The sequence below is a fragment of the Megalops cyprinoides genome, chromosome 20 (assembly GCF_013368585.1).
Source record: "Megalops cyprinoides isolate fMegCyp1 chromosome 20, fMegCyp1.pri, whole genome shotgun sequence".
Taxonomy (NCBI): Eukaryota; Metazoa; Chordata; class Actinopteri; order Elopiformes; family Megalopidae; genus Megalops; species Megalops cyprinoides.
The window spans coordinates 19990613-20001781 of NC_050602.1; the positions used below are offsets into that span (position 1 = coordinate 19990613).

The 11169-nt window shown below is 44.7% G+C and overlaps 1 protein-coding gene across 1 annotated transcript; it reads left to right on the top strand.

Annotated features, from left to right (window-relative positions):
* The first annotated feature begins 1690 nt into the window (after window positions 1-1690).
* On the top strand, window positions 1691-10854 carry LOC118796152 (RING finger protein 11-like). The gene is made up of 3 exons (XM_036555005.1): window positions 1691-1957; window positions 8083-8252; window positions 8585-10854. Exons 1-3 carry the CDS (start codon window positions 1835-1837, stop codon window positions 8754-8756), a joined length of 465 nt encoding a protein of 154 aa, XP_036410898.1. The 5' UTR covers window positions 1691-1834; the 3' UTR covers window positions 8757-10854.
* The last annotated feature ends 315 nt before the right edge of the window (window positions 10855-11169 follow it).

An 11169-nucleotide genomic window follows, 5' to 3' on the forward strand; every position in this document is an offset into this window, starting at 1 on the left:
AGTTTTAACATTCCTGTAAATATGTTTTTTTTTGTATTATTACTTTATTTAAAATCTAAATTATAAAATAAAAACCGTAGAGCTTCCTCTTTTTTCTCTGGTATGCTGTATCTATTTATTGCTTTGTAAAATTTATGGCCTGAGTGGAATGTCATGGTAAGAATTCTTTTTTTTTTTTCTACAAACTGATGTGGTTTGAATGATTGTTTAACCGAACGAAAATAGGCCTGTTGCAATGTAAGGAATCATACTGATCACTGTATGAGCCTCTTTTGTGGAGGAATGTGAGGATGGTGGGCAGGAGTGACTGACTTGTGTGGATTTCCAGGGCTTTTTTGTGTTAATTTTACATTTTTGTGCACGTTAGCATTGGAGGATGGAGGCTAACCATTTGTCTTTATCCTTTGGTCACTCTGGTTCAATAGATGGCGGTATGTTTATATCATCAACCAGGCTTATGATCTATCAGTGAAGAAGGAAGAAGGAAGAAAAAAGAAGAAGAAAGAAGAAGAAGAAGGAAATAGAAGAAGAAAGAATAAGAAGGTTGGCTAGAACAAAGCCGGTCATATCGGACACGACAGTTTGCCTTATGGTAAAAGGGCACGGCAGTTTACTCTTCCCACTCGCTCATTAGGGTGCAATAAACTAAAGTTCAGTTCCCCCTTTTTAGTGGGTGTCTGCTTTTTTTCCATGCCCCAAAGGTTGAGCCATTTCAGTTTTTCAGGTACAAATCAAGGATGTTTGCCCATCCTATACCAACATAAGCAGATTCCTTTTTTTAAATTATTATTATTTGAAGACGTTTTACATTGACAACTCATAAAACTACCAGTGAGGTGCTACATGTAACACAGGGACTCAGTGTTTAAATACCACACTTGACCTTGAGTAGATAAAACAACCAGACATGTACCCTGCTATACAAATATTTGTTTCTGTAAAGCTCAGTTGGAGTTGATCTAAGTCTTAAATCACCATGAAAGGGTTTAGCTACAATATTTATATGGATTCCAGTTATTGCAACTACAGAATGGGGTTTTAGCACAATTTGTCAAATTAAGATACTTAGGTTTGAGTTTCCTAACATAATACTATGAATATTTTGTGATTTAGTTTATTCACTAAACATGTAAGTTTTGCTCATTGTATCATCATTTTATAAACTTGTGCTCAGTGATTTGCAGATGATCATAACCAGTTAATCCTTGGTAATTAACAGTAAATCCTCACACCACGAATTCAAGGGCATATTATTTCGTACTGATAGAACAATTTGAACCTGTCCCACAGGCAGTAGTTTTTTGTAATCAAACAATGTGCCCAGAAGAAGCCCTCGCAAAGTCCAGCCGAAATTGGAATTTGAACCTCCTCTCTGACGTAATACGCGAACGCTCAGACGATGACGTTGTGCCCATGTCTCCAACAGCTGCTCAGTTTTCTATGGGCGGAAAAAGAAAATGAGCTTTCCTTGTTGGCTAAAACAACATCAACGACAAGCAGTGTAGTGAGGCTTTGAAAAGAAATCCTTATCGTTAGGGTTAAAGCGTGTGTAAGAGAAGAGGCAGCATTCACCGTTCGGTCTCAGTGGATTTTTTGAAGACTGCCAGTTAGCTGGCTAGCTTGCTTTGTGGCTAACTCTAGTTTCTTTGTGTCGAGATGGTTTGTTTGTGTTGAATAGACCTGCTCTAATAATTCTGATAATTCGTAATGCACGGGGGACCTGATTAGCACAGTCTCCTAAAGATTTCGGCGTGGAAGGAGTTTGGGGAATCGCAGCAATAGTTTAGCTGGCGAGTTAAACGACAGAGCTACACGGGGGTGCGAAGAGGGGGAGATGGGCAACTGTCTGAACTCTCCTACTTCGGATGACATCTCTTTGCTGCATGATTCCCAGTCGGACAGAGCTAGTTATGGTGACGGGCCCGACCCAGACCAGGAACCGCCTCCTCCATACCAGGTAACGCATCACATAAATCAATAGTATACATTGTTGATAGCTAACTGATCACCACTCTCTTTGCTTAACGGCCTCTTGATGGTTGTGTCGTGGCACCTAGATAGCAAGCTAACTGACACTGGTTTACGAATATTGTCAAGGTATGCATCAGGCTAATGTTTTCTAATTTAACGTTACCTCTAGTTGTCCAGCTAGCAGTCACAGATCGTAGGTAGCTAGCTCGTTTGCTGCTGTGTACTTTTCCTTATAACTGAATTTGCAAGGCGCTCCTACTTTTGGCATTTGAAAAAAAGTCTACTTCCCGTAAGATTAACGAAAGCTGTTGTGTTTAATGTTAAATGTTACGAACGTACTTCTACTGCTGTTACGCAGGGACATCGCATGTCAAAAATAGCGAAGGCTTTGAGTTCAGGGTTGTGTATTGGCCTAGATTCACCAGTCATTATTTTAGCAACACCATCCGTAGACTGTCGACTGTCCAAAGAATGGTGACTGCAAAGTAAACAGGTCTAAACCTCTAAAACGGCAAATCGCTTCAGCTGGCTAGATTGTGTCAGTAAAGCATAAGGAGGATATGGTTTTCCGTTACAAAGCGTTAAAGGACTGATGTAGCCGTTAGGAGAAGTACTGTTTTACTCTTTGGATTTCAAGAAACAGCACAGCACCCTGTTACTGTACATTTATGACAAGATCAAATAATAAAAAAAACAGTATGGTAATGCATAATAATATTACGTGTCCTATATCTTATAAACCAGGAAGTGGCAGGAGTGGGCGTGTCTAAAGGAAATGTGTCATCACCCTTGACTTTCAAACTGAGCGGTCCCTATGAAGGGAGCGTGATTCCAAAAGCATGATCGTACATCATGTACCTTGAATAATAGCGTCCACCTTTTATGAAACCCTCTTCTATTCTATTTTCGCATGTGTTTTGGATCTGTGTGAAAAGGGTCTGAATCTTAGCACCGTCGAGGATTACGGTGATGTGGTGTGACTGTTGTCAGGGAAACGCCTGAGAAGCTCTGACCTTTAGAGGGAACGGTAATGCTGTGCATCATTCGCAGGAGCAAGTTTTCCTGTGGGACAGGAAGTGGAACACCTGAGAAGTTACCCCAGCTTTTCTCTGTGAGACGCGATCTTGACTCACCCAGTTTCTGTAATGTAGGGTGATGCTTCTTAAAGGCCTTAGTGGATGGAGCTGCCGGCCACCATCAGTCACTGACTCAGATGAGCCAGACAAAGGCTTGGTTGTCCATAACAAAACACTGTGATTGCTTCAAGACAGGGAGTTGCTGGTAACATGGGCTCATGAAGCTTCACCCTTCCATCACTTAGTGTCTGTTTCAGTAGCTGGACTGCTGTCTCACAGCGTCTGTAATCATCTTTCATATCTCCATCACTCTCTCTCTTTGGGTCTGTGGATGTGTGTGTCTGTCTCTCTGAAGCTGAAATTGGGATGGATATGAGTTAGTGTGGGTTATCCTCACCATCTGCCGTCTGTAGCCTGAATTAAAACAGCGCTGCCTCTGCGAGTCCCTACTCACAGTACAATATCCTCCCTGGCCGTGGCGTTCTGTCCTGGTTTGGGTTTTTTGGATTGGTCGTGCTGACCTCTTGAAGGGTACTGGGCTTGCACTGTCCCAGTATGGTAGTGGAGTGGAATAGTGGTAAGGAGCAGGGCTTGTAACCTGAAAGGTCGCTGGTTCAAATCCCTGCTGGGGCACTGCTGTTGTACCCTTGGGCAAGGAACTTAACCCACAGTTGCCTCTGGAAATATCCAGCTGTGTAGATGGATAAATTTACTCATGCTGCTAAATGACAATAATGTAATGTAGTGTACCATATTAGGTTTAACTCAGCAAATGCGTGTGTCTAATGAGAGTGAACTTGCTGTAGTAATATAGGCCTAGATTTCTCTTATCTGTTGTCTTTCTTGTTGGTGTTATTTGTGCTGAACATGGGTCAGAGTGTAGGGGGGCAAGGTCCAAGCAGGCTGTCTTTGTCCCGCAGCAGGTGCTACCCACTTCTCAAGTTCAAAGTGGGAGTGAGTTCTTTTGCAGTGTACAAACCATAGTTTCTTCTTGCAGGTATTGACCCTGAATCAGCTTCATTATTTTTTATCATAATGCTGTGACCATGTGAGCAAGAATTAGGGCTGATCCCACATCTTATGGATGTTATGGACTTACCCAGAGCTCCTCTTACGGTTGAACTTTATTTCACATTTCAGGATAAAGGGTAATATGGTCAAACAGTTGTAACTTGCAACTTGTAGCTGCAAAGTAAGGACAGCACTGAAAGTAAGCTGCATCATAGCTGTACTGTGCCTCTTTTTACACTCACACTAGCGGCTGTTCCTTAAAGACATTTCGCGGGTGGTGTGTATTCAGGAACTGACCTGACCTCATTATAAAATCCAACCAGAGAGAGGGAACCAGTTCGACAGCTCTCAGATTCATGTACAGTGGGGTGATGGTATCGTGCGGGCAGTGTTCTGCAGTGTCACAGCCAGAGGAGGTGTGACTCTCTCCTGCTTCTCTTTGGAGCTTTCAGCTTTAAGAAATGAGGCTAGTCTCTGAAGCACGGGCAGCAGAAAAAGACAGCCTGCCTCAGAACCCAAATACCCTTCAGTCTTAACACATTCCAGAATAGTTTGCCAAGAATGTTCCAGGCAAAACAAGAGCTTTTTTTTTTCCCCCCCTTGGAAATAGGGAGCCGCATTGTCCGTGGTGTGTTTTGGGTTTCTGCCGAGGGTGTGTGGAGTGCCCTCCTGGTTTATAAATGTCTGCTGTTGTCTCGGCAGATTTAGCGGAGTCCTTGGAAGGAAAACCCTGTCTGAAACAGTTATATGGAACCCAGGTCTTGCCCTTGTTCCCAAAATCTTATTTTGGGTGAGAAAGTGAATGCTCTAGCCTTCTGGAAGTGTATCACACTCAGTAAGCTTGCAGCATGGGCAGTCAGATCAAAAGGTCGCCCGATTCTCAGGTCATGATTATACCATGGCCATTTGCAGGACAGTAAGGGAGAATAGAAAAAGAAGTGATACCCAAGCTTTGACATAAATCACACATCACCTTTTTAACAGGGCTTCTACGTATATTCCAGGAGTATGTATGTATATGTATAGTGTGTGACAACAGGTGTTTGTGTTTCTGCAGTTGCGTGTTTGCATGTGTATGTGTGTGTGCGTGCACATGAGTATTCGAGCAAGACTGCAGGCACATGTGTGTTTCATATGATTACACATGCATGAGTGTGTATGTATTTGTGTTTGTGAGTGTTGTGTATGATTACATATGAGTGTGTGTGTCGCATGTATCTGTGTGTGTGCTTGAGATTCAGCAGAATGATCTTATCCACATTATCTTCTGAATGCTAATACAAAGTGTATTTAACAAAATGGCCTGAAGTGTTGTACAAACAAGGACACAACTAGCCATATTTGAAAAGGTGTCAGTGCAAAATGCAGTGCAGATATCAGGAGTGCTATTCGTGTGTTTTTTGGGTGTGTGTGTGTGTGTGTGCGTGCAGAGTGAGGGGGGACTCATTGTTTTGGAGTCAGACCCTGTCTGCCTCCAGTCTGATAGGAAGCTGGCGTTGTCAGGGACAGTGCTGAGTGCCTGGGGGCTGCTGCTGGAAACAGGATGCCCCCACTGGGTTAGCGCTGTCCTCCCTGCTACCTCCACAAAGCTGTGGCTCAGACCTCAGACTCTTACTCTTCCACATATGCTCTTTCCTCTCTCTTCCTGCCCCCCCCCCCCCCCTCTTACCCCTCCCCACTCCCTTCCCCCCACCGTCTTTCTCACACGGCAATGTCTTAAACTAATATTGAAATGGAAAACAGCACTGTGGATGTTGCTTGCAACACTGTTTAGGTAAGATGTTATCGCGAGGATCCTGTCAGTACAGTATGTACAGTATTCCTGGTCAGTAGCGGAGCTCCGCGTTGAGCGTGTTTAGCTAGGCCCCTTTCGCTGGAATTCCCCTGCATAAAGACCCAGCGTTTGTCAGAACTGGAATGACGCAGTGTTTCTGAATGCAGTAGGGTGTTCAGTGATCCAAAGCCACACCCCTCAAGGGAGTTTCAAGGTTTTATTGGAGTGGCTTTCAAGTGCATTCCCACTGACTGGTAAAGTGTAGCGAGGTCTGCATGGAACTAGAGCTTTCTGCACCACAAAATCAACAATGCCAGCGTAGCAATGTCTGCATAGAACTGGAGCTTTCTGCACCACAAAATCAACAATGTCAGGATGTGATTTTGCCTCCAGCTGGTGATTGGATATCACCAAGAGTATCCCTTTACAAGAAAAGTAACTGAAGCCCTGCAGTGATGAAAGTACATGACATTGGGCCGTGTGGGTCACCAGTGTTATGTAAATATTCTGACGTCTCTGCAACATTAATTTCTCAGGATCTGCTCATCCCACCCTGGCCCTAACCCCAGCCATAATGTGGGGAGAAAACTGATGCTGATCCAGGATCAGTAAGCGACAGTGTGTTCAATAGCCAACCTACAATGGCTGTAACAGGAGATCGTAGCCAGGCCATGACCTACATCGGCCGTCACTGGGGTAACGGTGTGGTGTGCATGCAGTGGTTTCAGAGATAAGGCTTCTGCTTCCAAAGTCCAAAGTGACTGCCATTTTACGGCCGGCCTGTCCCCTTCGTGCCCCTGTGGGAGTTGCGAAACAAAGATGAGGACTTTTCATTTGGCCCCAAATGAGCTTATCTCATGGCCGCTTGTCAAAGGCTTAGGCTTGTTCCATTCTCTCTTCCGACCTCAGAAATGCAGCCAGCTGCGTGCCAGCACCAGGCTACTAGTGCTAATCTGTGACCCTCTGATCCCAGATCAGTCGCTATCACTGACCCCATTAAAGAGTCGGTGTGAACTGTTGGGGAATACAGAAAGAGCGGCTGAACTGGACTCAGCTTTGCAGGGCAGCAACTCTGACAGAAATAACTCTGAAGGGGTGTTATTTTAGTAGACTCAACAGGAAAGGATGCTTGTACCTTTCACACAGTCAACTCTTTGTGTAGGTCTCTCAAGAGAAAACAATGTCACGGATATTGATAACATCTCAGTCTAGCTTCTAAATAAAAATATTGTAATCGGCTTTGTCATTTGTAATTATCAGATGAGAAATCTTTCTGTGAACCAGTGAATCAAAATATGTCAGCAGTCTAATACAGAAAATAAAAAGCTATGTTTTACTGCACTGTAGTTTAGCTCTCATAAGTTTACTTGTGTTTCAGAAACAGAAAAAGCAAAGCTCACTTGAAAGAACCAACCCCAGTTTTGTTTCTGGCCCGCATCGTTCAACATGTTTGTGATTTGCAGAGGACAGTTTCTCTGGACAGCAGTCTTTAAGAGTAATCTCAATTCCAGGATGTGAGAAATTTCTGCAACCTATATGTGGGTTATTTGGAGTTATATATGTGCATAACCCTCTGAGAGTTTCTGTAATGTTTGTGTAATGTGATTTATACTGTTGAGCTACCCAGCAGGGCTGTATTTCATATTTCTGTCTTATGTCATTTAAAACAATGGTATAATTGAAGTTCTTTTCCATTTTTTCCAGCCATGTCTTCTGTATGAAATTTGATTAAATTAAACTTCTCATCTACACATGATGCATACACAAGTTTGGTGTCAGATGAAAGCTCTTTGTGTGTCTCATCACATATGTGCTATGCTGTGAAATTAAGCACAGGCTACTAATATTATTATTATTATTATTATTATTATTATTATTATATATACTATTATAACAGCAAAATTCAAAACTTTTATGGAACAGTACCCTCATGCACAAATGTGTGTGTCTTGTGAATGGGTGGGGTTATGGTTTAATTTGTGCTGAACCGAATGAGACAAGCCCTGTCTTATAACCATTTGTTTTTATTGTAAGTATAAATAAGGGGGTGATGTAAGCACATGCACACACGCACAAATTCTCAGAGTGTGCAGTAGCAGTAGTTTAGAGTTGTTGTGAACAAAGGAGAGCGTTCCCCCTGCTGGACTCTAGCTTTCATTACACCCTCATTTCCATTGCCAGGGGAATGCTTGCAGGTGATTGGAGCTTTGGCCTGATGTTTCTGTGTGTGTGTGTGTGTGTGTGTTCCAGGAGCAGGCTGAGGTGCCTGTGTATCACCCCACCCCCAGTCAGACGCGGCTGGCCTCCCAGCTGACGGAGGAGGAGCAGGTCCGCATTGCGCAGAGGATCGGCCTCATCCAGCACCTCCCCAAGGGCGTGTACGACGGGGGGAAGGATGGCTCCGAAAAGAAGATCAGAGAGTGAGTGCATCACTGTCCCTCACGCATCCGCACACACACACACACACGCACACAGATGCATTCTTCGTCTTTCTTCACACACATGCACTCATACACACACACACACACGGACACACGAACACATGTTCTGTTTGATTTTCTTACCACCCTGTGGGAGAACTGACACACTCTTGTTTCTGTCTGTTATTTGTGTAACTTCAGTTTTCTTTGATTCATGTGTTCTGTACTCTTCACCATAAAATCACCTCTGCGATTTGAAGCTGTGCGTTTCATATGGTAATGGATGCCTCTCCTCCCCTGCTCTCTTGCACCCCCTGCTGTCTCCCATGCAGGTGTGTGATCTGTATGCTGGACTTTGTGTATGGAGACCCCATCAGGTTCCTGCCCTGCATGCACATCTACCACCTGGACTGCATCGATGACTGGCTCATGCGCTCCTTCACCTGCCCGTCCTGCATGGAGCCCGTGGACGCTGCGCTGCTGTCCACCTACGAGACCAACTGACCCCGCCCTGCTACGCCCCACCGGGCCCTGCCCAAGCTCCTCCCCCCCCCCCACCCCCCCACACACACACCACACCCCTGCTGGGTGAGCTTCTAGGCAGAGGGCAGGGTCTGGAGTGTAGAGAATTGGGGGAGTCCCTCCCCACCCTCCCACTCACTAGGGGACCAATGCTAAGGACCTTGGATTTGGGACATTTTTCTTGGGGGAGGGGTGGGCATGCAGTCTGGGATGTTGTTTCTTTATTTTTTTTGGGGGGGGGGATCTGCTGGTCAGAGAATCCCATGTGGAAAGAGGGGAACTGAGCAATGGAGCTGTACATTACCACTCAGAAATGAGACTGACAGGACCTTTCAGCCCCGTTGAAGAGTGCTGAGCCACTTAGAATGGAAGGAAAAAAAGAGAGACACCTTGTGGACTCTTCTCCATTTGCTATTGGGGGAAAAATAGGATGAACTTGACTGTTGTCATGACGAGCAGCAATGAACAGCCTCTCCCTGCTGCTGTCAGTGCTCTGCTCCGCCCAGAGACACGCCTCTTCTCTTTCAGCGCTCTCTGAGGCCGAGGAAAGGGTTAATCTCTGGCCAGTCTGCCAAAGGGCTCACTCATGCCTCTACCCTCGGAGGGGGCCGATACAAAACGTCACCAATTACAGATACTTGCACATGTATCAAAACTAGTGATTTGCACATGGACAGTAAATGGACAAAAAAGGTTGTATATCGGTATAAAGAGAGGTTTTAGTGGGTTGAAATGTCTATGCCTTCAGCCTTGTAATATTTTTCTTTTTTGGCACAATGGAAGTTTATAGCTACCCATAATGCAGTTGGCCGTATGTGATAGTGAAGTTGCATTAGCTGTTGGCACAAACGCAGCTACATAGATTGAAGAGAGGGCTGCCCCACTCTGATGCTCTGCATCCCCAGATTCCTCTGAACGGCAGTGAGGGATCAGGTGTGGTTTCAGGTGTCTGATCCCCCTTCTAAGATAGTGCAGGTGTTGAGGTTCATAGACACAAGGTGGGTGGTGTTTTGTGTGTGTTTGTGTAGCTAGGCAGCAGGTCCTGCTCTAGTCCAAGCATTTTGTGCCTGAAAACACCCCATCCTCTCCTGCTGCCTTGCAGTGCCCCAGACAGTGTCTCTCCCTTAGTTTGTAATTTCACTGAAAGTGGTGGTGTTTGGAGTAGCAATAAATAATGACTGTCTTTCTTTAAAGGTGTTTTGGTAGTGTTTTGCTGTGTTTCTGGTTCTGTTTGACCAAGTTTAAAAGAGAAATGGTCGAGGAGATTCAGTGCTTTCCTTCAGCACCTTCTTTGGACTGCAGTAAAAATCCTAAATTCTTGCATTTTTAATTGCATCAGCATCCTTTTTTCACATTTTCCCCCCTTTTTGTTGAATCACTGTACATTTGGCTCGTCACACCATGAGAATCCTTTCTTTGTGCACAGGAGAGCTGGACTGCTCAGCAATGCAGTCATCTGATTCCAGCAGTTACTATTTTTCACACTACAGTTCCCACAATGCACCAGGAGAGCAAATGCGGAAATGAAGATGCACCCATCTCCCTGAAATCATTTAAGTGACTCATAGGCACCTGACGAGTCACAGGGTGCTGCGAGAGCAGTGTTATGTGGGAACCCTGGCCAACAGCACCCACCCCACTGTGGCAGAATGAGGCCAGTTGTGTTCCACTGAAAGGGACTCTCAGCTATTGTCAGTGAATGACAGGTCTCAAACCTTGGTCTTGCGTGTAGGATTTGACCTGTCGGGAATAAGAGCCTTAGCTGACTCAGCTGTTCAGGAGCTGCTCCTTTCAAATATTCTAATGCTGCCATTCCATGTACATCACTCCTTTCTCCTCATCCCCCAACGTGTACCCATGACAAATTTCTCTGAGTCTAGGGATATTCTAGAAGCTCCCGCCCACTGATTGGAGGTCATCTTCATCACCCACCACACTTACACCTGCCTGGTCCTACTCGGGTCAAAGAGGAATCTGATGAGGAACAAGTGGGTTGAAAAGTTATGTTCCCCATGCTTTAAACAAACAGGTGTTCTGGCTGTATCTGGCTGTTCCATTCTTTTTCATGTCCATGTCCCCCCCCCCCCCCCCCCCCCAATTCATGGATGTGCTTACTAAAGTTGGTCGTTGAGACAAGGTGTGATGTATACTCTGTATGTACCCCTTTCATCTGACTGTAAGAGTCAGACCTGTGTGTTAGTTTCTGTAATGCTGATAAAAATATGAAGTGTCTGCATACAGAGGTGAAAAGAATTCTGGAACCATTCAATGAAGGTTATTTATCTCAAACGTAAGATTTTTATATGATTGTGAAAGCTATTCCAAGATGTCAGACTCACTGAAAACCAGTGATATGATGCAGTACATTCTTTCTGCTTAAAAAACTTTATGGGCT

Excerpts from the sequence above, each read along its gene's own strand:
- LOC118796152 (XM_036555005.1), top strand. The coding sequence starts at position 1,835 with ATGGGCAACTGTCTGAACTCTCCTACTTCGGATGACATCTCTTTGCTG. Across the intron at positions 1,958-8,082 it reads AACCGCCTCCTCCATACCAG|GAGCAGGCTGAGGTGCCTGT; the intron begins GTAACGCATCAC and ends TGTGTGTTCCAG. Across the intron at positions 8,253-8,584 it reads TCCGAAAAGAAGATCAGAGA|GTGTGTGATCTGTATGCTGG; the intron begins GTGAGTGCATCA and ends TCTCCCATGCAG.